The sequence below is a fragment of the Gymnogyps californianus genome, chromosome 11, assembly GCF_018139145.2.
Source record: "Gymnogyps californianus isolate 813 chromosome 11, ASM1813914v2, whole genome shotgun sequence".
NCBI classification, from domain to species: domain Eukaryota; kingdom Metazoa; phylum Chordata; class Aves; order Accipitriformes; family Cathartidae; genus Gymnogyps; species Gymnogyps californianus.
The window spans coordinates 5,930,373-5,957,891 of record NC_059481.1 but is presented as its reverse complement, the minus strand read 5'-3'; the positions used below and the strand labels follow the sequence as shown (position 1 = coordinate 5,957,891).

The 27,519-nt window shown below is 35.4% G+C and overlaps 1 protein-coding gene across 1 annotated transcript; it reads right to left on the bottom strand.

Moving 5' to 3' along the window:
• Nucleotides 1-238: 238 nt before the first annotated feature.
• Nucleotides 239-27,519, bottom strand: ICE2 (interactor of little elongation complex ELL subunit 2). The gene is made up of 14 exons (XM_050903301.1): nucleotides 27,413-27,519; nucleotides 24,474-24,741; nucleotides 23,241-23,360; nucleotides 21,461-21,595; nucleotides 20,974-21,090; nucleotides 19,249-19,408; nucleotides 17,021-17,205; nucleotides 15,547-16,513; nucleotides 13,211-13,389; nucleotides 11,582-11,711; nucleotides 5,689-5,773; nucleotides 5,544-5,594; nucleotides 4,220-4,478; nucleotides 239-1,773 (listed from the first exon to the last, which is right to left on the bottom strand). The coding sequence occupies exons 2-14, from the start codon at nucleotides 24,678-24,680 to the stop codon at nucleotides 1,582-1,584; spliced, it is 2,787 nt and encodes a 928-aa protein (XP_050759258.1). The 5' UTR covers nucleotides 24,681-24,741; nucleotides 27,413-27,519; the 3' UTR covers nucleotides 239-1,581.

Genomic DNA, 27,519 nt, shown 5'->3' with positions numbered 1-27,519 from the left:
AGTAAACAATTTAAATATTTTATTTTTACTTTCATGACATTAAAATGTGTCATGTCAAGCCCCAGTGAGCAGAATGCTTGATCAGATGTGTGTACTTGGTAACTTCCTTAGTCCAAACAAAAGTCTTGGAGGAACATCTTTAAGGCCTTTGTTTTTTGTGTTAGCAGTTTAAGCATGCATACAAACAGCTCTCCAGAACATCATCCAAACAAAAATTGGCTCAGACATTTTAAAATAGTTGTGTTGTTTAAAAGGCAAAAATAGGAAAGAATTTATTGGACTCATTCTTGTAGCTTTCAAGAATTCATGCGCTCTTCTAAAACCAATACTCTTAATAAAGGACAATATAGGCAGAAATTCAGAAAGCACAAAACAAAAGCGATGATAGAGAATATAATTTTCAAGCCTCAATTTCAAGGATTGTTCCTGTTGAAATTCTGTTTGATGAAACACTGAAAGTATGTACCATAAAATAGCTGTAATGCAGACAAATCTTCCCTCAGAAGCAATCATGTCAGTTACAAACACATCACAGAATACAATGCGTTTATATACTAACATTCAAAACAGCTTTAATTTTTCCACACAACTCATATTCACTAGGAAACTGCATGTCATCACATTGCTTGGCCTTTTCATTGACAGTAAGTATTCTCTTTTCCTAACTTCACTCTGTCAGTTTGGCTCTAAATTTCAAGCAAACTGCTGAGGTACAGCATAGTCTGGCTGGGTTTTTGGAACGATGACTAAGGCCTTGATCCTACCACTTGTTCCTCTGGGCAAACCTTAATATCTCAGGTAAGCACTACTGCATGTCAATGTGCAATCTGATAAGACATTTAGGCTGTAGCCATTCAGTAATACAGTAAATAACTGCAACATTCATTTTTGAAGACATGCCAGAATCCAAACAATTTTTGGAAATTGTTTTGGGGAAGCACAAAAGTATATATATTTTGACTGTTTAGCTGTACTTGTAAGTTTTCTGGTGCAAATTTATGGCACATACTACTCAAACACAGCTTTTGTTCCCCAAACCTCATTTGTTACACCATCCTAAAAAGAAAATGTATTTTTATAAGTAATTTAAAAACTGGTAGACACTGTGTGTTAAAAGGATTAAGTAATTAAATCCAAGTTGTTCCCCTTATGCACATTACACGAAGTAAAATATAATTTAAAAATATGTCAGAATAAAAATCTGTAGTAATTCTGGAAGAATTAAGAAAGCTGAAAAGTTATTTTTCTTGTTGTTACATGATATCAGATATTGCTGTCGACCACTGCTTCATTCTTCAAGCCATAGTTTTTCTACAAAAAATCATGAGACCAAATACTTTTGTCCCCTAACCTCAGCTGCAGACACTTGCTCTTTTTTCCTCTGACTGAATTTGAGATTTTCACTTGAAATGTGTCCACTGAGGTAAGAAAGGGTTAAAGGTTTACAGAATGTTTCAGCTATGGAGCCATTTCCCCTGCCAGCTTGTTCAGGCTCCTTTGAAGCTGTAAGAAAGCCTCAGATTTTTTCTTTCTTCTTGTCCTTCTCCAGGCCATACTTATCACAGCATGGTTCAGCTATTCCTACTTCAGTTGCATTTTGTTGTACTTCATTTTCCACTTTTTCTTCATCATTCTTTGTTTGCAGTAATTCTTCTTCAGCTTCTTTGTAACCACACCTTCATTTCTAACAGGCTTAGCTGGATTGCCTTTTGTTTCCATAGCTACTGGCTTTCCCTCATAGGGTGTGTCCGATTGTCCTTTCACCCCAGTCATCTAGATGCGTATAGGGAGAGAATAAAAAAAAACCCCAAACTAGAATTAATAATCTTTAATCTGTATTAAGCACAAACATATACAACTACCTTCAGAGAACTGCCTTCTACTTCTTGTCATTCCAGCCAGATTCAGAGGTCGCATCTGGACTGGGTGACAGGCACAGCTAGTCTTCCTGCCACCAGTGGGAATCTGACCAATCCTGCCTCTTTCTTGCCTACGTGCCTGGATTTCCTTCTGGCAGAAACCAAAGTGCACGAGGTAATTACGAACTGATGCACAACTCTATTTTGCCCTCATAGGAAGTCAGGATGTGGCTAAAACATATAGCTGGGCCTAAAGAGCATCCCACAGTGCACTAAGCTAGGCACAGCTAGCATGTGGCTTTTACACAAATGAGTAAATCTGTACTGAAGAAAATTAACGCTTGAAAATTTTCTTACTTCTAAAGTGTCATATTACCTGTTCAAAATATTAGAGCTGAGAGTGGGATCTTTGCGAAATTTCCAAAGCACAATATGCATCACTTATTAACTAGCATAAATTACAAAGCAGGTTGGATTCCTAAAAAATTTCCACAAAATTTCTGTCAAAAGTTTCTTTAGATGCAGACAATTAATTCTTCTCACAATAAATTCTATTCTGTCTTAAAAACAACAGCAACAAAAACCAGATGTCAGTGACTTTTCGGCTATATTAATTTTTACTTATCCTAACGATGTCTGGAAGGAAGATCACATTCAAACATTGAAAACATTTTATTTCTTTAGATTTAACTGCACGCTAAAGAAACGCAGAATATAAATGCTGTGTAAGGTTGTTCATTTTCAGTAAAAAGGAGTAAGCCATCCACACACAATTTTATATTTATGTCTGAGACACAGAAATTGTGTTTTCCTACATTAAGGTATCCCCATGCCTCTAGACAAAGTAACATATTACTCTTATTTTAGAAACAGTATCGCATATATATTGTTACAAATGTTTCACTGTATAGGGAACAGCATACCAATGAGAATTTAAGTTTGTGTATGTCTGGTACACCACCTGAATCACAATGAAAGTTTCCTCAAATGTGAAGGAGTTCAGAGCAACCAGAGACAGGTGATCAACGGCAATTTGTCCGACTGAGCTAGCAAACTTTAGAGGGCCAAAAGGAAACCTTATTTTTGCTGCAGAGAATCACTGTTATCCCTACATGAGCTTCACTTAAAACTACAAACAACCAAGAACAGATCCAAGATGCTCCACCCTAGCCACTGAAATCAGGAATCAATAAATTAAGACATGAAAGATTTCAAGGAGTGGCATGAGGGGACTGAGGAAGGTACTTAAACTCTCAGTAAAGAGTAACATCGTTTGGTTTTCTGTCTTGCCATACGATTATCCCCCACCTAGTAATGTAAAAGCTCTGACAATTTTTTTTTTTGTGTAGCTGATTTGCTTACCACCTCTCTTGTCTGCATGAGATTTTGGGTATCAAATATTACAGTTGAGTGCTCATTGCCGTCTCCACAGATGAAGCACTAATCTGGATCCCTCTCCTCTACCTGGCTACTTATTTTCACTAAGCTGGCTAGAATTTAATATCTTAGGCCTCCAAGACATGTCAGTTTCTGCTGAAATAGCCCAACAAGTTCAAGATTTTGAGATCTGGGGGAAAGACAGAGGGACAAAGGGAGATGAAGGTAGGATGGATAAAACAGGAAACCAGGTTAAAAGGTCCTTCCTGAAATTGTTTGAAGAAAAAGTACCTCAACAAAAAGCACCATCACAGAGGCAAAATTAGAAAAACCTGAAAAATGCAAATATTGTATGTTTCAGCTGTACTGCAAGCCTCTAAATTACAAAGCTTTTAATTAAGCCAAATGCTACATTCTTTTTGCCATCCAAAAGTATTATTAGCTCACATTAAAGATGCAAAACTTCTTTTTGAAAGAATTTTGCCATCAAATGGGGAAAAAAGTGTATTTAAAAAAACCAAAACACTTAATGTATCACAGAGAGCTGCCATAAGAGCTCAGTGGAATAAACCCTGACAGTAGAATTCACCTTACCTGATTTTACCTGTCTACAGTTGTGCTAATCATCTTTACTCCTGTAGTCAAAATGACAACTCTACAGCCTTAGTTCTACAATCTGTTTAAGAGGCCCATCCTGGTGTGGAGATGCATCTTACAAAATATTCCATTTCCCTCTGTTAACAGCACAATGAGCTTAAACATTTTTTTTCCTTACTGTAATGTTTAAAGCTAAGTGAGACGAATCTCACCTGAAATATTTTTCAGGAGAAAGGCATTCCTATTCTTGGTAGTGGATCCAGAACTCTAAAGGGTCTCTCTGACCCCCAAAGATGACAGGTAAATACACTAGCTATATATCCAAGGGACTGAAACAGATAATTTCAAAACTGCTAATCTGCTTTTCCATCAAGTGTGATACCGACCTTCTGTTTCCACATGGCTTCCTGGGGTGCAGGTGGAAAGGTGCATGGAACTCTTCCATGATTCATGTGATAGGGCAATGGGAGGCTGGGATCTAGTGGCACCCATGGGACTGAAAGTGTGGCAGGTACAGTAGGCAGATCACAATGAGCTTTATGTAAGTTATATGATGCTCTCGCTGTCTTGTCAAGAGAACTCTTGTAGATTGCAACTGATGAATCTCCTGCAGCATGAGTCAATAAATAAGAGCCCTCCTGCAAACTAAAAAGATAAAGTTCAACATGAAAAATATTATTTAAATCTTTTTGGTTTGTTTCATTTGATCAGGATAGCTACTAAGTTCTCAATGCAAAAGCATAACATCTTTAGATATTTACTTATCAGTCCCTGTTTTATAAAAAGGCTATGGACAAAAAAGCATGAATTAAACTGTATTGATAAATACATACTAATTCATGTGTTTATAATGTATTCATAATGTACTAATCTATCATCAATGTACAGATTGTCATCATATTCAACAAAACATTTAAGCATACACTGAAAACCATCCATATTTGGTAAACTATAATTCTTTAATCATCGCCTTACAAAGCATAATGCATATATAGACACAGACACAAAGAACAGATGTGCTTTAAATACATGCAGGATTAAACAGGTTTTCAGGACGATAAACGTCAACCAACTGCCCACATCAAAAATCTTAGCCACAAATCATGAAGCTACAGAAATTATGAAGTGCGGGAAAACTCTTCTGTAATTCAAATTAAGAGGCTTCACACATAGTGCAAGAAACCTGCTTCACAAAAAAATTAAGAGACACTTGCAGACTGAAAGCCTTGAAGCAGCTAAATAAAGAAAAGGAAGGAGCAAGAGAAAGGTTGCAGCGTTGTACAGAAAGACATATGCTGTTGTAAGTCAAGCTAAGCAAGGGAACACAAACAGTATTATTTCTACAGATTAAGCAAGAAGACTAACAAAAACCAGAAGTCCAAATTTTAAATGTCAGCCTACATACATAACATTACAACTCACTCCTGTGAACTGTTTAATCGGCTCCGAAGTGTCCAGTCTCCTCTCTTGAATAAGTAGTTCACAAAAATCAAATTCTTATTCTTTTGCATCATTTATACAAAACCTGTAATCCTAAGCACATTTTTACACAGTACTGCATTATGCTATGCTAGACCTAAAAGAATCTGTACAATATTTCATGTATATGAAGAAATAAAAATCAAAGAGTAGACAAGCATTCTACAGAAGAAATAGGATGAGCTGGGTAATGTTGCAAATAAATACAATGAACAAGAACGGAGCACTTACTCAGATACTTTCTTCAAAATGTGGTGAAGTATATTTAATGAATTTGCAGGCCTGCAGAAAAGAAAAAAAATTACAAAAGTAGTAACTTGCAAGGCTTGTTAGGGTTGCAAAATCATTGCTAAAAAAACCTACTAAAAATACTCACTTAATCAATCCAAGTTTTTCTCTTAAACTTTCTGGAGAAATCTTTTCTAGCATAATAAGCTTTGATGTAAAAGCATCAATACGTCCTGAAAAATATTAGTTCAGTTACTACACTAAAAATAAAAGAGAACAAATGCAAAAGCATCATTTGCAAACCTAATGCATTTTAAAAGGAATAAAAAATTTTGCTCCTTTACAGCATAGAACAGTGAAAAGTATTTATCAACGTTGCACAATAACAGAAAGTAAAATGTATAGCTGCTTTAAGTACAGACATCCATATTTGGGCTGTCTTTCTACATCAGGGAGATGCCCATGATTCCAGCAAATCTTACATCTTGGGTGATGTCTGGGATATACAACCTCGTTTTGCCATGGCCTTAATCTCTTCAGTTAGTTTGTATCTTCTCAAGTTCTTTTGAGCCTCACCACTATGCTTCCTCACTGGAGAGATCATTTAAGTTTACCTTTTACAACAAATTTTCTTCTGAGTTTAATATACTTGTTTTTCTATTCTGATACATTACAAACAATTGTGTTATTTGATTTTCTGGGGATTCTGTACCTTTGTGTCTTGATTTTTTCCCTCACCTGAAAAATTACAATTTACAATTCAGGCCTTTTTCATGGCAAATTGTTAAAGACTATTTGTCTTTGACATAGCTAGAAGCAACAATTCAAAGCTCTCCTCATCACATTTTTAAAATAAAGGCTGACAAGAACAGTTTACCTCACTTTTTCACTTGATAAGCAATAAAGATCATTAGCATAGCTTGTACACTGATGTGGTGACCATGCCTTACCTTCAGGTTCTCTCTCATGTTGAGGTTTTCCCAGAGATCTGTTCTATTCCAGCTCCCACAAGGAGAATGAGAAAAAAGGCAGCATAATAAAATACGACCTACTTGGTGGAATTTACTGCCTTATTACAAATCTGCTCTCGTAGGAAGTGTAAATGCTTCAATTGTACAGTTAAAACTGCTAAACCAAAGCATTTCACATTCCAAGCTAAACATTACTAGCAATTTGTTACGTGATGTGTAAGACCGCCAAGTAAGAACTCTCATTTTAACAAATTTTTTAAAAATGCACCAGGACAACTCATTTCTTTTAGACATTGTATATTTGTTACTTTTCTTGATATCAGTATTTTGAGCACGACTAAGCAGCTAGGTTTAATATTCTGCGTTGCTGACTAGAGGAAAAGAAACTTGAAGTCATTATTTAAAAAAAAAAAAACCAAAACTCTTTATCTTCTCCATTCCTTATCAGCCTCTCCTCAAATCAGAAACTTCTCTGTTTCTAAACTCATTGATAGCATAGCTGGGGTGGGGGAATCTACGAACTACTCATACCTAATTTCTATTAATTGACATTCAGTAAGTTACCCATACAGTAAGTACTTCTTTCCAACCTATTTTTCAAATAATCTTTATTTAAAGGCCAATATTATCCTATTCAAGTGAAGGTAAACTATTCTTTTTGCAGTAAGTTTTGCTTAGGCACCTAATGCAAATAAGTGAATAATGGCTGGGGTAAAATGTTCCCATTAATCAGCAAAGCTTATCACAAATTTATTTACTGCCTAGATCAAGTACAAGTATCTTATTTGGGAAACATGTCACAGAGACTACTCCCTTTGCAGATGTAGATTTCCTACCTGAGTAGCAAGGGGACTGTCCTGGTTTCGGCTGGGACAGAGTTAACTCTCTTTTTAGTAGCTGGTACAGTGCTGTGTTTTGGATTTAGGGTGAGAATACTGTTGATAACACACTGAGGTTTTAGTTGTTGCTAAGTAGCACTTATCCTAAGTTCAGGATTTTTTGTTCTATTCCTTTTCATTACTATTATTATTATTTCATTATTACTATTGTTAGTATTATTTTTTTTTTATTTTTTTAATTTTTATTTTAGGTATTAAACTGTTCTTATCTCAACCCACGAGTTTTACTTTTTTTTTTTTTCTTTCCTCCTCCTCACCCCACTGGGAGAGGGGAGGGGGAAGCGGCTGCGTGGTGCTGAGTTGCTGGCTGGGGTTAAACCATGACAGGAACTTAAATCAACAACCGAGCAAGGTGCTCTACTAGCAAGAGGAGGACAGCACTCATCAGTTTGTTTGATGATAATGTCTCTGCTTTTGTGCAAACAACCACTACCTTCTTTGAGAACATACAAAATAAAAAATTCAACTTAATATCACACCTTGCAATTTCTGCAGGAGAGCATAGTTACACTTCTGTTTTCTTTCTCATCTCTTGAGCTGGCAGCACTGCTGAGTCACTGCGCTGAGCTACGAGATTCCTCCCTCAGCCACACAGAGCAATACAACACTGAGGAACAATGCTGGACAATTACAGAGCACGACCAAGGTCCAAAGAACTTTCCATCCATACTTATTCGGCAATACAAAAGATTGTTGAGACAGTGAATTAAGGTTTTTCAAGATCCAAAAACTCCTAAGCAATTTAACACTGAGGTCTGCTACATGCTCAAAACTTTAATTTTAGAGGCTTCACTTAAGATCTATATAGTCTCAGAACTGTCTGAACAAGAATGCAAGTTGTAGGTACTGTGTTAGTAATGGTAAGATCACAGTTTTCAAACAGTTGTTCCATACTTTCACACTCATACTGTGGGGTAAATTTAAAAAGAGCAATAAGTCTGTGGCTCTACTATGGTTGATTTAAAAATTCCTTTATTATAGGACATGATATTTCACTTAAAATAATTCAAATTATAGCACCATCTGAGAAGTCAATTCTGTCTTTCTGCTTACACCACACGATAACAGTAGTCTTACTTTCAGGTATCAGATTAATGAAAAAGAATGAGATATTCACCCCATTTTAAGTTGTCCATAATACAGGTATATTATCACCCTTAGAGAATTGTTCCTGGAGTTTCAGGACAAAGCTTTCTGTTGCAAAGAGCCCTCCAACTAAATCAGGACACTTGCAACATTGTATTTTTCACAGCTCCCCAGAAATACAAACTGAAAGGCAGAATTTCACAGCTACCTTGCAATTATTTCTCAATGAGAGCAGAAAGAATCCCTAGGTAGAATATGGTAACAGTGTCCTATTAAAAGCTGCGGTAGATGCTCTTCCATAAAATGGATCATTTACTTCCACATACATCTTTTTACCTATGTCTATGAGAAACTATGTGGCGGTACCAAAAATCTGCAGTCCTCAATTTGCCTACCTGAATAAATCACATACTCTGTCAGTATCAAAAGTTGGTGACATGCTGAGAGTCCAACTCTGTATTTGTAGCAGACTCGGTTGTTTGTTTTTGTTTTGTTTTTTTTTTTTCTAAATAGCAGTGGGAGGGGACCTGCCCCACATGCTGGGAGTACTAATTTACTGTGCAGGACAGTGACAACCCACAATAATCCTGTGCTTCCTCAGAGCACACAAAAGGAGAACCCCTGCAGACCCCAGGGGTTGCTGCTGGAAGAAGCGCATCCAAGAGCTGACAAACAAACATCACTGGAATGACCAGTGTTTCTCAATCCCAATGACTTTTTCTCCCAAGCACACAAACAGAGCGAGCGTGTCAGAGGCCAGGCCTCTGAAGCCTGCCAGCCTAGGGCTCCATGCCCGTTTCACAGCTAGCAGGTATCTATGAAGCAGACACTGAGGAACCTCCGATCAGAAGCGAATGGCTGTTTGTGCCAGAACAACTCCTGCAGCACGCAGCCTGCTTTCTCCTACACTCCTGAAAGCCTCTATAAAAAGGGGTGTTGGCTGGATGAGCTGTCTGCAAACTTCTGCGTGCAAGCCATACGTTAGGTATCCTGTAACTGATGGGAGATCAGATAGACGTGCATTCTTTCAGTTTGTGTACTTTGTAAGCAGATTAGCCCTCTCTCTACCGTGTGCATAATTACCTCTTTGTGAGGATTTTTTTTTAGAGAAGGGAAAAATCACAGTAAATACTGCTTTTAAAGTTTAAAATTAGAAACATAATTTCCATTAAATATGGACAGCAGACAAAGATAGATGCAATTGGCAAAACTATCACCTCAAATACATTAGATTTCACATAAACCTTATAATTCTGATAGGATGCAAAGTTGGTATGTAAAAATTAGGAAAAAGACAACTCAGCATTTCTAAAATAGTATTCTGATGTGAGCCACCAACAGCAAAAGTGTAATTCAGTGCACAAGTGGAAAGGTTAGGCAACCACAGGCCACAACTGCTGTCGTAACAACCATAAAAACCAGAGAATTTTTTCTACAACAGGAAAGCGAGGCAGTCCCCGCTGCACAACATTCATTCACTGTACAAACAGGACTGCCCTCACTCCATAGCAAGTGCCAAACACATTCTAAAATGCATTTTGACTAACCACTTTGTTGTAGGTTTTCCCTTTTAAAATCTTACTAACTACAAGATAATTGGTATCAGAGAGCTCTCCATATATTAAAAGGGTTGTTAAAATAACCTGGCCACATTCTTTATATGCATCATTTTCATTTCTCTGCAGAATATATGTATCCTAATAGACATAAAAACTTCCCTGACGTTTAAAATGTCATTGTACAAACACAAATACAGCATTTTCTGCAGGACATTTGTTAGTGAAACTGTCCTTATAAAGCTGCATTCCTAGTGTGCTTGGTTTATGTGATTTTGGATAAATGGTCTTTACAAGTAAGATACCTTTCTGCTAACATTTCCATGCTTTTTATCCCTGCTTTATTGTCTTTTTATTTTCTGTGCTCTGAATTACAGCTGTCATGTCTTCTACATGAGATTTGTAGTTTCCTGCTTCATTCTCACTGAATGTATGTTACTTATCATTCATAGATTCTATTACATTATCTCCTGTTTCCATCTGCTGCATGATACAGGACAAGGAGTAACAAGACCACCCCTTTGACAGGGATGTTTCAAGTCATATCACATATTAGGAAATGAAATTTCATGGATCAGTTAGATATGGACAATGGAAAACCTGAAAAATGTGTTTAAAGTAAGATGATCCAGTGTTCAGAACTCCTGAGGAATATCATAGCTATGGAAAGAAGTTTTCAGTAAACTTACGCTATGTATTTTTCTCCTTCCTGTTAGGAATTTCATTTCTGCAAAGCCAGAAAATTATTTCCAGTACCTTAGATATGAGACACATGTACATTGTTTTCAAAGCATGTAACTTCTCTTATTTCTGAACAACAGAACTTGGTTTAGCCCTATCTTGCTTGTTTTTCCTCATTCTCTTGTATGTTATCTGTCTACATGTTATCAGTGTAGAAATATGAAGATTATTGCCTGCTTTCAAACAAAAGTAAGTAACATTTGACCTTTTCCCATAGTGCAAGTTCAAAGGCCAAGGAATCAGTATCCTCTGAGCCACATACTTGATCCTCTGTTCGTCTTCTACTTTGGTATGTAATAACAAATTTATTTAAAATGATTTCACAAAATGATAAGATATATTTATAGCTCACATTTCATCAGGAAATATTTTTACCACTCCTGTGATAATTCACGTTGTATATGACTCATTTAAAAAAAGAAAAAAAAAACCAAACAAAAAACTCCCCCCAAAACCCAAAGATACTTTAAGTCATGAAGATTACTAACTTCAGAGAACTAAATTCACACTTACAGATACATTTGTCTTTGAAAGGCAAATAAATGCAGTTCTTGAAAACAAAGATTACTGGATGCTATTAATCTAAAATGAAAGCTGAAATATCCTCATTCACCACCCCACAGAAATTTTAGACAAAGCGCTTATTTAAGATAAAAGTGAAAACTAAAATTAGAAAGTTAAAATAAAGACATATGGAATATACCTTTAATAAATATTTTTCTCTTCTGTTATTCTATGCATATTCAGACATACATGTTTCCTAAGCAAAAATCAACACATGAACTTACCGATATAAAATAAGCATTCAGAATGCAACATACTCTCTGTCCACAACTGACATACTTCACTTTCTGTAAGAGCTTCAACACCGTAATAGGCTTGGTATTCTAGTTTAGGCAATAGGAATATTGGAGTAAGCTATAAAAGTGAAGATTCAAGAAAAATCAGCACTCACTGTCCAAAAAATGCCCACAATTGAACAACATTTTGTAGTTGATAATCATCATAATCTTCCACTACAGCTGAAGCAACAAAGACATTTCACAGATCTTGTGTGATGGCTCACATTCTATGAAACCCACAGTACAAACTTCGGACTACAGAGACTCTATATAGAGGAAGGTGAAATGGACCAAAAAAAAAAAAAAAAAAAAAAAAAAAAAAAAGCCTAGGTAAGCTTTTCCAGCTAATAAAATTTTGCTGCTAAGTAAATTTTCCATGAGACTAAATTAATTTGAAGTTCACATTTCTGTGCTCTACTGCCCTCTGCAGGAATTTAAGAAAAAATACATTATTATATTTCTGATTTGCTTATTTTTAGTGGAATCCTGACATTTATTCCTCTTGTCAGGATCTCACTTGAAACTAGAACCTAATGCTTTGGACTCTCATTTGAAATCAGAGGCTAACCTTTGTGTGTTAACACTAACAGAGAAAATATAAGCCTCTTCTCACTGACAAATCACAGTTTAAATTTCAGCAGGAATTCAAAAAAATAAACAACAGTGCTCAGTTTTTGATTAACAAACTAAGCAGCTATTAACAGGCATTTATAAGCAGTGGATCAATAGCAAAGAGATGGTATTTCTTCAAAATAAGATTCTGAGCGTGGAATCTTAGCAAGTAATCAGAGTTACAAAGATCTATTTCCATTTCAACAAAGCATAAACACCTCACAAAAAGCCTGCCTACCATAATTCTGGTATTCTGGGGAGGGAGATACCACATCAAATTTGTTAAATGATTCAGAGGACTCTTGACAAAATAAACTACTGAGGACTCCAGAATAAGCTTTCCTTCTCCTGATGTTACAAGGAATATTTGGATTACACTTGCATTTAAAGCATTTTATTCCTTAAGAAAAACGCTTTTTTCAAGCAGAAGGAATAGGATCTCTTTTTATCTTTAAATGTGTCCTCTGTTGTTCATTCTCCTTTTTCACAAGGAAATAGGAAATTTTCACATGTGAAATAGGAAATCTCCTATTTCTCTGCTTAACTAGGCATAATACAAGGCTGAATCCTGCTTGAAAATATTTATGATCATGAACATTCTCAAAGCCTTGGGCCAAAAACCTAATTACTGCATTAACTTTTAAGAATAGTTCGAACTGACATTAGTTTACATGAGTATAATTACCCATGCCTATTACTGTAATGCAGTTGTAGTAAAAAATGCAGAATCACACTTGCTTATCTTCTAATCAAGTAGACTTAAAGAAATCACAAGTTATTCTTCCCTCTCTCCCTACAGCAAATATTTACTTAAAGAAGACACACACTGTAGAGTTACAATTAAGTGTGCTAATTGCCCAAGTGAAAACACAAATGCTATCAAGGATTGGGAATCCCAGAGACGCCAGTTGAGCACAACTGTTTAAAAAAACAAAACAAAACAGCTAACAACAAAATCTGTACCTTTTGGGCTTTTTTCTTTTTATGGTATCGTGGCAATGACTTCACTTTTTGCACACTGCAACGCACAAGTAACAACAGATCATTCAAACTGAATAGCTTATACACAAGGTTGCCATCCTGAGGTGCTTTATACTCTGAAGGGTCTTCTTCAAGCATCTGAAGTTCATTTGGCAGCTTTCCTATAGAAAATAAATAAAACAGAGAGACAAGCTTGCACATTCTTTACCTGAAGCTAATTAGTTTTTTCTCTTGCAATAGGTTTAATTTTTTTGGTTTTTTTTTTTAATAGCATCTGTTTTGTTTCCTAAGACTTTGGGGTGAAAACAGTCTCATTAGGCACAAGAAGTCACTTATGTATTAAAAAAAAAAAAATTTGGAAAATGTCCACTATAACTTCTAAAGAGTATATTTTTAAATATTCCCAAATGTTTTATCCTAATCATTAGATTTCTTATACAAGCAGAGCTGTGAGACTCCATTCTTGTACAAATGGAGTTCAAAAGCTGTTTTTTAAGCCACGGTCACTCAGCACAAAGGAGACAAAAACTTTATTTACAGTGAATGCCTCCTGAGAGCCGCCATCCATTTATCAGTTACCGAAGTAACTCAAGCCTCAGGTCTGGATGGTAGCATACGCCTCTGTTCCAAACTGAGTTTGCTTCAACTTCAATACTAGCATATTCAAAAGAAACACTTACTAGATCTCCAAGTGCAGCTTTGAGGTAGGTTAACAAACACCCCTGTATCCCTTAGAGATATTTTAACAAAATATTTTAAATAAACAAGAATAAACTCCAACTTGTTTAAGATTATTTATTGAAAATTTATCCAGTTCTGGTTTTTGTCCTGCAGATATGTGGAAATATGTGTCAAAACTACAACTACAAATAGGTATTGCTGTAGTACTATGAATAAATACATTTAACATCAAATTTAGCGTTTAAATGCATCTTTGAATAAATGTATACTGTGTGAGATATTATCATCCAAGTGACCAGAAATAATTTTCTGTTAGTGAAACATTTAACTTAGTTCTGGCTTTCTGTAAAAAAGACATGCATAGAAGTTTATCATCTTGCTATAGAATTTTCAATTTGTAGAATTATGCTTTCTATTCTTTCACAGTCACACTTCAGCATCTTAGCAATATTGGTTTCACTACCTCTATTAAAAAAAAAAAAAAAAGATTTCTATTATCAAACACCTGAATTCCATGCTCTGGCTTTTTAAGAGAAGGAGAAATAGAAAGAGTACCATGCTGCTCAACCCTTCAAACTGAGGGAGGAGACATGGTCTTTTAGTGACTACTAAAATTCAGTTAAATCGATAAAAATGTAGGAAGTGATAACACAATTTCAACTGAAACAGAGTTAGTTGTGTTAACTGTTTCCAATACACATTAAGTAATTAAGATTAATTCTTATGTGATCAAATGCACAGCTAGTCAGAAAATACCAGCGAAACATGTTTCCCCACCAAAAAGCATTGATTCATTGGAATTAAATATTTGAGAAAAAGAGTATCTGTCCTGATGCAATCTGCCTGGTTTTCTGTCAATTTACCTAACACAATAAAGTGCTTCTAACTTCAGTTGTACTGTTCAGCGTTCAGTACTCTGTTGTACTGTTCAGAGCTCAGAAGCAACTCAGGCATGTGAGAAAAACCTCAAAGTTCATGGTCCCTAGGATTTTCAAGACTTCTAGTTCTTGGTTGAGGTCTGGATGTAGCATAAGTTTAATTTCCAGCTAAATGCCTGAAAACTTGGAGAGGTGGCTTGTAGTGAGTTCTTATTAGTCTTCTGGAACACATTGCTAGAAGCTAAGAAACAGCAACTGAACTAGGAGTCTCAGAACTTAGACACCCAAATTTCAAGTTTTCTTTCAAGTTTTAATTGCATAATTTGATAACATTTTTCTTCTACAGAAAATGCAAAAAATCCATTTTTGATCGACAAGAAACTGGTTTTGCAGATCAGACTACTCAAATATTTGAATTTCTGAGGAAAAGCAACTCATTTCATCACCAAATGATTTTTTTTTCCTTGCTTAAAAACCTTGTGTAGAACAACTTCTTGTTTCTCTAAAGTAAAACAATATTTCATATTCACCTCTGTGGACAAACAGCTCCCAAAATGCTCCCTTATGTGTGCAAGACAGTAATTCTCACACAGAAAAGGTATTGTTAAAAAAAAAAAAAAAAAATTTAAGTCACATCTTTAAATAAATGTAGAGGTACTATTAGGATGTTCTTCAGATCAAGGAGTTAAAATGTTTTTCTGTTAAATTTTACCAAAAATTTGAAATTTTACTCCTTACACAATGAACACAATTACTTACTCTTTGGTACTCCCTGAAAAAGCCAAGTCCAGGTATTTCTAGACACGCTGTTGGGATTTGAGGCAGGGGCTGGCACAGTTTCTGTGCTGGACGTCACCAGTGGTTTTGGAGATTGAGGCACATGGGCTGGTGTAGCATTAGAATTATCACAGCTCACCACTGGCTGCTCATGAGCTTTTTGGGAAGGTGACTTGAGAAGTTCAGTTTGCATTTTCAAAATCTGTCCAACAGGATCAAATTCTTTGGAGAACTTTCTTGTAGGCTTTCTGGAGGCATTTTTTCCCTGATCCATGATATCTGAGCAATCAGTCACGCTTGCTAATGGAATCTGGGTGGGAGAAGGTGATTTGGCAGTCTCTGCTGAGGTATGAGAAACAGTGTTTGGTACAGGTGTTTTGCAACAATCAGTGCTTTTACATTCTATATCAATTACCAAACGCTCTTCATCCGTGTCACTACTGCATAAAGAAGTGTAAGTCTCATTTTTTTGCGGAGCATCAGACTCTTTCTTGTAACTAACAGCATTAGATAGAATATTTAATTTTGTTTCACTGTCCAATACTTCTTTGGTCACGACATGCTGTGCTTTGTTCAGTCCTCTGAACAAAAGCTCCTCTGAATTAAAGCTTTTAAGAGATGAATTTTCTTCAGGGCTGAAGCACAGAACGCCATCTAATGATGGAAGCTGCATGCTCGCACATACTGAAACTCCTTGCTCAGAAATGGTGTTTTTCCCTTCTTCATCTCCACTGTTTATGGTGGATGTACTTTTTTTCCCCATTTTTAGGCCGTGTGATAAAACTTTAGCAGTGTTACTAACTGTAGGAAAAGTACTTTCCATTCTAGAAGTTCTTGAGAGCTTGACAGTTGCTCCAAAAGTTTCCAGTTCTGTAACATCATCATCAAAGTCCATCCCTGTGTCATCTGGAAGAGGAATCTTCCTGTACTGGTAGGTATCAGAAGACACCTTAACACAGAGAGAAAAAAATAATAATATAACAAAAATAAAATAAAACAAACCAAGAAATAGGATGTGTTAATCACAAACGAGACATTGTCAATTTGAAAACATGAAAAATGTTCTACTGTCCATATTTTCACTGTTGTGAGAGAGGGGCAGTAATTGAAGAAAAAAAAATTCCTGTGTTTAACATAGAATCTCTTAAGTCCTAGGAGTTGAACGGCCTTTCAAAAGAGAAATAAAGTTCATAAGAACTTTTCCCACTTATATACACTGATCAAAATACATTTTAATGAAGTAAACCTTAAAGCTGAGATACCAATGTAATAGAAGCATTTAAAGGAACTAGATAGACATTTTAAAACATAGGGTCCGTAACTCAGCAGTAGAAAAACTACCAACGGGAAACCTAAATTCTCCTTCATTATCACAGGACAAGTAACTTGGGAATTATAACAGGGGGTTTCGGGTTTGTTTGTTTGTTTGTTTCCAAGAAGAGGTGATGCTACATACATCCCACTGAAACAGATTGTCCTCAGCTGGTTTGTCCATCAATACATCAGAAACTGAAACGTAAGACGTTTTAGTTGCTAGGAAGTCCATTGGAATTTCATGGAAGATTTGGTTCCTCTCTCTTACTGTCATTTCCTTTCTCAGGAGAGGTGAATCAACATAAACCACTTTAGCCGGTTTGCTACCTTTTCAAGAACAGAAAGAGATTCAGTACACATTAAATGACAGGAAAAAAGATTGTTCTATAATTTAAATAATAAATCTTTCAACTTCCAATTATTGTCAAATCCATTCCACATTCACACTAGAAGAAATGAAAAACTATCCTCTCATTCATTAACAACAGAAAATAAAATTATGTCCAGATACAGTGTGAATTATTAGGATCCTGTAGCAGCAATACATACCACATTAAGTCGATCATATTTTAAATGCAGTTCTAAGTAGAGAATTTGTAAAATAAGAATTTAGGATTCGCCATTCCTTATACTGCATTATATCATCAAATGTATTCTGTTTTCCAAAAAGATCTTTTTTCTTCCTTTGATGAACCTCAAAAAAAATTCATTCTTTCTTTTAAAGTCTTATTGCCCAAAAGTGATGGCTGCAGTTTATATTTCTTCTAATCAGTAACTATGTCCAGGCTCTGCTGCCCCACTCTCTTGTCTACACCTTCACACACTTATATATGAATCATCCATAGATTCATCCAAAAATAACAGTGATACCCTGCCCAATGTTACACAGAAAGCAAAGGCACACGGTGAACCTAGTATCACTGTTTTAGAAAAAAAAAAAAAAAAACCAAAAAACCAACAAACTGTGCATGAAAAAAATACAATTAATGCAAGAGGTGGGTTACAGAGAAGGTGGAAAAGGAAGGAGAGGAGAAACCCTTCAAGAAACACTATATATTGCTAACATATTCTGAATGCCCTTTAGGTGTTAACTTTGGATCTAAAAATTAAGTTTAAAAACCGTAAAGCTGATATAAAAGGAGTCAAGCATGTCTTTACAGATAAAGTAATTTAATTTCATGTAGGAAAGTGCAAAATTTGTAAGATTTGCAGATACTTGACAGCTTATTTACTACTATCCAGAAGTCTGTTATACAAATCGGTGTGAAATGCACACAACATGGACATTCTAAGACAACAACCATTATAAATACTCATAATGAAAAAACCCCTAGTGTATTAAAAAAAAAAAAAAAGGTTAACAAGAGAGGAAATCTATATTCAGATTACTGGTGGAGTGCCTGACAACTAAAGTATAGCACTCAGACGAGTTAATCAGTTTATTCAGAACATTTTTTGTTGCAACTAGGAAGAGTGATCTCCATGGACATTCATTATTTATTCATTATTCTATGATGTAAATAGGTCCTTTTAATTCCAGAAAATGTTTGCTCTTTCTTTTTTCATAAAACTTCAGAATTTTTCTTTTTTAGCTTATTGAAATCAGTTCACTTGATAATTTTAAAAGCTTCATGCAGTTGTTTTCTTTCCAAGGAGCAGAGCTTACAGTTTTGAAAAGCAAAAGGACATTTAACTGATTTCCCCCCCGAAGTGGAAAATAGCTGTATGTCCAAATTCAATGTTAATGGTGATACCTCTAGAGGTTGTTACTATTCTCAGTAACAAGGTGGAACAAGGTGTAGAAAACTATGAAATCACCTTGCTATCAGCTTTCCTCCTTGAAAACAGAGGACAAACTATAGCAACGGATTTTTTTGAAGTTCATTTTTTACAATAACTTTGATTAAACTAAACATTTTTCTTTACAACACAAAGGTCTCTGACTCCTTACCAGATGACAGCTGAGAACTATTAACTTCAGATTTTTGCCCTTTAAGATGCATGAACTAAATAAGTCAAATTTTATTACTTTGCTTGATTCCTTAAATTAAAAACATGGAAATACTTAAGAGAAATTATTTTCTTATAGCTGCATTCTAGAGTGCTGCTTCTTCAGAAAAGGTAAAAATCTGAGTTTATAATTACAATTATGATTTTCATTAACCTTAGCTTCTTTCTTTTTTAAATAAAACCAAAATTAAACTGTTCTATTACTGTGTGAACTAAACCAGATTACCTTCTACCTTCCCACAGTGGGTTTTACTGAATTTTCTAATTTCCTGTTCTTCAGTCTGCTCGAAAAGCATTATGATAATATATAAAGGTCTTCCTGGACAATAACATAATTTTTGTAACAAAAACATACTATACCTGCAACAGAGATCATTTTAATGCAAACTGGAATTTCCCATTGTTCCTTGTAGTTTAGTCCATGATTATTCAGTAAAGTAAATAATGATTGATTACTTAAAACAACTTGAGGACAGTATTTCAAAGCAAGTTTTTCTGCATTTGAATCTGAACTAATATCCTAAACAGAAAAAAGTTAAAGTTCTAAAGGTTTTTTTTAAGAAGTACACACATAAATTTAAATTCATAAGAAAAACCCCAAACCCAAACAAACATGGATTAACACCCCCCCCACCCACCCCCCCCGCCAAGCCCAAATACCACCACAGTGCCAGGCTTCAGAATCAAATGAAAAAGCAAAAAATTCCCCTGAATGTTTTTGGCTGAATCTTATGCATCCACCTTGCAGCATGAGAAAACATATCTTCTTAACTCGTATCTTTCAGTTCATTCCTATTAATTTGAATTACTGGGTTGAACAGGAATTTGGATGATCACGAAATATGGGAGTGCATTGCAGAAGAAGAAAAAAAAAAAACAAACCCAGATTCACTCACACGTACATTACAGAACTTCTTACGAGTTAAGTAATAGCACAATAAAGACATCTAACATTAAAGTATGGTTAAAACTGAACGGTTGTTTAAATACAGATTACCTATAAAGAATCTTAAAACAAATATAAAAACATGAAGAATACAAATTCAGAATTTAAATGATAAAATTATTAAACATTTTGAGTACATGTTTTCATGAAGAGAGGAGGCTGGGAATGCTCATGAGGTGAGAGGAGAACCTCAAGGACTAAGAAGATAACGGAAGCCCAGGAGCACTGAGGACCATGAGAGAGAAATAAGAAAAATCTAGCTATGTTCTTTTTTCTGCCACCTGAGACATCATCAGAAATATTCTCTGTTTATAGCTATAACAACTCTTGAGGCATATATCATTCTCCTGTGTCACCTCTGCTACTTTCTTAAGCAAAAGTGTCTGCAATGACAGTGCTTCTGTTGAAAGTTTGGGTTTTGATATGTGAACAAACTCCTTAAATTAGTGGATAAAAAATTATCTGGAATAAACAGTCACAAAAAACGAGTTCTACAGAATGAAAAACTCATTGATTTTCTCTGTGGAAGAACACAAACAGAAACATTGGATATTTAATGGTAAGGTGGAATGGAATCTAAAAATTGTTCAACTCAGAAATGGAGTTTATGCTGTTTAGCAAAAGAAATTCCCAGGGTAGGCTAACCTAATCGACTTTTCAGAAAACTAGACAGTATTTCTTCTTACCTTCAGGACTTCTTTCTTAAATCAGAAGTCTGTACATCTACATGCATTCGTATGTATGTATACACACTCACATACACGGAGGCCAGCTTAGAAATTGCAAACCAAAGTTTAAAAGGAACAACACTGTAATAAACAATTCTATCTAAATTTCACAGACGGTGTGTTCCAGTTTAAGGACCTCTCTAATGTTTCATTGAGGGAACAGAGGAAGTCCCTTCAAAAGGCACTAGGTCCAAAAGGTAATAACCCAACTTTTGAAGAAGGCAGTGTGATTGCTATAAATGAAATACTAAACAAATAATGATATAATATGTGTTCCTATCCTACAAAATGTGTAAGATTAGGAAAAAAAAAAAAAAAATATGAAGAAACTTAATGCTGCCACATAAAAAGGACCAAATTGCTCTTCTCTATAAAATATGCCTTAAAAATTACAATAAAGAGGTTACTTACATTGTGCATAATAGAAGCCTTTTTTTCTGGAGTTATAATAGATGTAACAGTTTTATAATCTGTGGGCAGTTGAACAGGCATGGTAGGGAAATCTGTTTTACCACGTCTTGCCGAACCCTGGAAGAAATCAAGCAGTATCAGAAAACGTCTTTAACTGAAATCATGCTGACCCAACATTGCATTTCTTATAATGAAAAATATTAAGAATTTATTATTTATTTATAATTATAAAGTTAGTTTTACATTAAAAAATATACTATTAATGTAATCTTTTTATTGCAAACATACAGTGAAGGGTGTTAACAGCCTTACTACCAAAGTAATTTCATTAACGTTTTCATTAACAATTTTAATTATAAATTATAACCCCTAACCCAAGCACTGAATAATACTTGTAAAAAACCTGAATCCTTGCATAACACAATCCAGATGTAATTCTACTTATTTGAAAATAACACCAAAACAATACATATATGTAAGATATTACCATTACAAGAAGATTTTTTTCCAGCCTAAAGGTCAACTGTGTATGAAACTTTCCTCCCATGATACTCATGATCTCCTGGAGTGTGTAAAACTCAGGATACTTTTGTACATGTCCAATACAAGCACGTAATAATTCCTAACATAAAAAGAAAAAATAGTTTATGCATCTGTATATTTCATAAGAATTTCATTTTAAAAAGTTTTTTTCTGCAATTGCAAGTTGCATTTGCATATACTTTCTGTAGAGAATACAGATATATTTAGCAGATTACTGCTAACAGGCTTGCTCAACTTTTCCAGTTAGAGACAGTATTTAAAAACTTAGAGATACCAGTACAACTCTATAATAATCTTACAATCACTGGTATCAGAACTGAAACATATTCTAAATTCTCCTCAACCCTTCATATGCAGGGCTAACGATGTATGCACACAGGCTCAGACCAATCATAAAAAAAAAGTTTAGTACAGTTTGAACTGTGCTAAACCAGATAATTATTTTCTTTTCAGTTTATTTATCTTGGCTTTTAGAGAGACTAGTTTTTTTTGTGTTACTACCTAATTTACACTAGGCCTAGGTAAAAGTTGCAAAGGTAAAGACATAGGAAGATTCCATATGTGTTGAAACTTGCTTTCATGTCAACTGTAGATCCTAAGATAATTTTTTCTGATATCTGAATTATGTACTTAAGACATTTAGGTTTTATTTAGTAACTAGAATGAGTTATTTCTGCGAGTATTGTTTAAAACTAAATATGTGCCTCTCTCTCATTTTTAACTCAGGATATCAACTTAATTATAAATACGAATTCAAGTTTGGAGACACATTTTGTGACCAGACAACAAGATCACTTAGAAAAACAGACACAAGTGTAAGATACAGAATTACAAAGTCAGTCCCTTTTTTTAAGAAAAAAGCAAGATTTCTGTCCTCACATGTGCCCAAACCGTGTGTTAACGGGAGAACAAATTTATCTTGTGCATGAAAAAGCATGTAATAAAAAGTGTTATTGTGAAATAGAAGCAACCCTTCTGAATTTAACTAAATGCTCTACTCACTAGTAAACACATTTATTTTTCTGTTTTATTCTGTAAAAGAAAGTGATGCGGCACTTACTAGGAAAGACTAAAATTTTAACAAAAGTATCTAAGTAGGCCATTTCAATTAAGGCAAGAAACTATGAGGGAAACAAGCAAGAGCAAGTTAACCCATTAATGGGAAAGTTTAACGAACTCGTATTCTGGAATTCTTTTCCCGAAATGTGCTATTAAACCAAGAAAGATACATAAAGTTGCATTCATGATCGATTTTAGAATCATCAAAGTGGTTATTTAACACAGCATGAACTTGTAGATGATTATGATCAAAGTCTGAGTAACCTCTGAGTAAAGTGACTTTGTAACATGCTACTGTGGAGGAAAGCTTAACATTCTGCCCAGTAGTATATATTTAGGAGCAGCTTGTTAACGTAAAGGCACACTTAAAACGCAATTTCTCCCTTCCCAAATATAAAGATGTCATTTACTTAACTGATGACTAAATCTTTGTACAGTATTCAGTGACCTCACTTATATAGTATCTTATTGGCTACAATAAACTGTGGGCCAAGCCATGCTGCACAGCATAAGGGAAATGGCAACTTCTCATGTCTCATCCCAACAAGGAATCAGCAGAAGTTCAGGGCACATCAGATCCCATGAGCAGTGCCTATGTATCTTAATCATGATTCCAATATGATTATTTAAGAAGAGAAGCAATTAAACACAGTATTGTTAATTACCTCAGTATAACACAGTGCATCTTCAGAGATGGTATCATAATCTTGGGCGCAGCTTTTTGCAGCATTTTGGGCAAATTTCATAAATTCTGCAATTTCATTGTTTACTACTTCTTTCATTTGCTGGGGGGAAGGAAAAATCTATTTTTAAAGACAGAATGAAATCCTGTAGGCTAGGTATGTAACCAGCAAAATGTCCGAAGATGTAGTACAGGTGATGGTACAGATTCCACTTGCTGCTCAATTTGGCAAGTCTTTGCATATGTTCAGAGTTTCACTTAAATAAAAAAATTTTTTGCAAGGCCCATTTCCTTAAAAAAAACCCCAAAACAACAAAACACGACCCCACAACAAACAGAAAGCTTCTTTTGATTATACACTGGTGGTTTATAAAAAGAAAGGTTACAAGACTTTGTTGGAGCAAGTTTATATGACAGAGCCACAAAGATATCCGAGCTCTGACTTCATAAGCAATTACATTATAAGTAACAACAACACAGTAGGTACTGATTTGCCTGGGAATGACATTCCCATTGTTACAGCATAAAATAAAGGAATTAGCATTAACAAGGAAGCATGGGAAACCAAATGCAATGGCTCAAAAACATTTGCTGATTAATTACATTATATAGGATTCAACTAAAATGATACTTCCAACCAACATGAAACATAGCCTTTCACTATTTAAACAACATGGCTGAGACTAAGCAGCAAGTGTGAAGCATAGAAGGTCAACGCACAGGTCCCCTCACATGCTAATGAAGGAAGTTCCCATTACAGGGTGCTGTCAAAGATCACATCAAAATGTATCCATCTCCTAACATTATACAATACTGCCACATAGCATCATGAAAAGGTAAAATCACAGTAAGGTCAACTCTTAACTTCCTTCTCATAAAAAAATGTGGGGTTTTGGGGGGTGGGTGGGTGTTTGATCAGCTATCAAAGATCTACACTTACCATCAGTTGTTCACACTACTACTAAAAAACAAAACAAAACAAAACAATCTACAAAAACCCCACCCACTTTCAATGAAATAACCAAATACACTTTAAATTTATATTAAAAATGTTATCCTGAATACTTCAGACCTTTATTACCATTCATAATACTATGTTAAAAGGAAATTATGACAAATTGAATTTAAAAACTTTTTTGCCACATTTTCCTTAACTCTTTGTAACAAAAAAATTATATTACTCCCTCTGTTCATATATACATATATGCACACTTACCAGATACGTGAATAGTTCTCTCTGACTTGCTGCATTAACTTGAAAATGGTTTATTTTTTTTGAGTACTTAGTCATCAGATATAAGTATGTTTTCTGCTCCTTCTCAGTCAAACAAGAGGTAAATGGATAGGGGAGTCTAGGTTCTGGAAAAGGATGATCGTCAGTTGTGCTTTTAGCCTCCACCTCAACTGGATCTGCAGCCTGCATGGTACAAGTTTGTCTGTTTTCTGAAGAGTTCGCCAATGCCTCCACATTTTTCTTTGCCTCTCTGAAAGAAAAGTAATAAATGAAAGAACTTACACTTTTCACATAAATATTAATATTTGTCAGAATTAATAAAGGCAGTCATGCAAGCCTAAACTTCAAATCCACCAAAATGCACTGTGAGATACTGTACTATTCCAATTGCTAGTCTATGTCATAGGAATTTTCTTATTCTGAAACTTCACCTGGACAATCAGACTAACCCTTAGTACCAACAGCAGGCTTGCCACCGGTTTAAAGATGAAAAAAAAAAATTTTATTTTTTTTTTTTTTTTTAACAAAATGTTGTATATATTGGTCTGTATACTCAATATTGAGGCAACAAGCTAAATATGAAACTGATTCTTTGTTCTGGAAACACTCATTATTAATGAAAAGATAAAAAGTCTCAACATTTTGTCATTCACTGATGGCTGTTGCTCAGAAACAGTTTGCACTCAGAGAGGTCTAACTTATGAGTCAAAGTTATGATAGTAAAGGAGAAAGACTTAACTAGAAAAAGCCTTTCTTTCACTGTAAAAGAAGTAAATTAAAAACACTTAATTGTAACAATAGAAATTCTGGATTTCAATGAAGAAATTCCTAAAAACAGAGTACACAACTCAAGAGTTTCATTTTCTACTCTAAACAATGCTGAAATCAGTTGCCAAAAATAATATTGGGCTAAGGCAAGGGGCGTAACTGCCCTAACAACAAAGAAGTAACATCACAAAGCTGGTTCTAAAAACAACTCCAGTATATGAAGGCCATCTTAGCTCTGCTCTATTTAAAATAACTGTTCTTAAGAGAGAAAATATTTAAGGTTAATAAAATGAACATTAACTGCTGATCGTGGAAAAAGCCTATTTTTAAGATACGATTTCAGCAGTAGAAAACATCTCAAGTGTTATTCAAACCCAGCAGTATCACGTCCACAGTTCTTAATAATACTTCACAGCTGTCTCTCTGAATATGAGAATGTGTCCATCCTTGTGGCACAAACTGGCAAATTTAATTAAGCTGCAGCAGCGACAAGATGCTGACTCAGATATGCCAATGTAGGAACATCAAGAAATTCTAGCAGCTTAAATTGGCTATGTTCAGCACTGAATGAAATGGCAGCACATCAAGATCATTTCAGTATGCAGTGCTGTCACAGTCTTCATCAGGGTGCAAACCAAAATAATCTGACAGACCTTTTCTGTCCATATTTACAGCATTATACTTTATCTGAGCTAACGGCTTAAATTTTTCCCCTTCATTTTATCAACAACCTGCCTTCACAGCTTCTATGGTAAGAGAACATACACTTTAGTAAATATCTATCAGAAACCCCAATATAAAAACTGACAAATTTCCTCCAGCTTTTACTTTCACATTTGCCCCAACAGGTTCCTTTTCTCTTCCTCTTGACTATGACCACACAACCCAGTTCCATCAATTTCTGAATTTTTCTGGTTGCAACCTCTCTTCTGGCTATAAACCCACTTCTACCATACACAACTGAACACAATCCCACTCTTGAGTGCAGTCATGTCTGCTCCAGAAACCCTTTTTCTACATCATCTAAAGGAACAATCCTACAGTAATATCCAGTGCACCCAGTACAAGCTGTGAGGGCCGTGCTCATCTCTGCCAGTTCAAGGAAAGTTGCTCCAACGGAGATGAACCAGAAAAGCCTTCTCTAGCTAAAGATGTGGGATATAAAGAGTCATGTGATGTAGACAGGTAGTCCCCTCAAACGCGTCCTCAGCGTCAGTTCATAAAAATACAGTAATTCCCCTTCAGAACAAATTATTTCTCCACATGCTGAACTCCCCACTTAGAGCACAGACCTTGGTCTCCCATCCACCTTCTTTGTGGCGTGAATGTTCATCCACCATGAGACACTTGCCACTTGTACCTCCCTACCAGCTTAATGACTTCTTAAAAAAAACAATAGCCTAAATACAGTCCTCCAACTTTTGAAATCCAGCAGCATGAGCCATGCTTTTCAATATGCGAAACAAATGTTGATTCTACTTCCTCAACTTAAGAAAACAAAAAAAGACATCAAAACTGCACAAGCAATACTACCCATACCACCTGCGTTCACATAATTTCATTTCCCATTCTTCAGCTAACACTCTACGTAGTTTCTTCATTACTCAAGGAATTAATTGCGTCTCCACTACACCTAAGACACTGTTGGATCTATGTAAACAGTGTTGGCTACTTCCAAAAGATACAAGTAAAAAGGATTTCAAGGTACAGTACCGTCAGCCTTCTACAAAGTGAGAAGACATGGACAGACAGCAAGACATTAATTTCTAAAAAGAATTAGGTCTGGTTCATGGGTTACAGGATCCTTACCATGGCCAGTTAAGAGTGTGGGTCAAACTTCATCCCTCTTTGGTACACAAGAGAAAGCAAAAAACAACAAGCACCACCCCCCAAAAATAACCCAACCCCCATCCCAAAATCCCCAAAACACCAACCTCCCCCCCCCCTCCAAAGACACAAAAGACTAGAGGTCCCAACCTAGATTCTTCCTGCTTTCTGAGGTTTCACAATAGGTAAAGGACAGACCAACTGCTGGACCAAGGAGTCAGTAACAAATCCTTGCACGCCGGATGCAGCTTTCCCCCAAAACAGTAAGGGTATGTATCAATAGGATAATGACAAACAGCACAAAATTATAATATAACAGAATATACCTGTCTGATAAATGCCATAGTTCAGAGAGGCTCGGAGCCAATGAATATTTTTCATAAATTTCACGCGAGAAAAATACTTCACTGCCATTTTTTGGTGAAGTATCCCT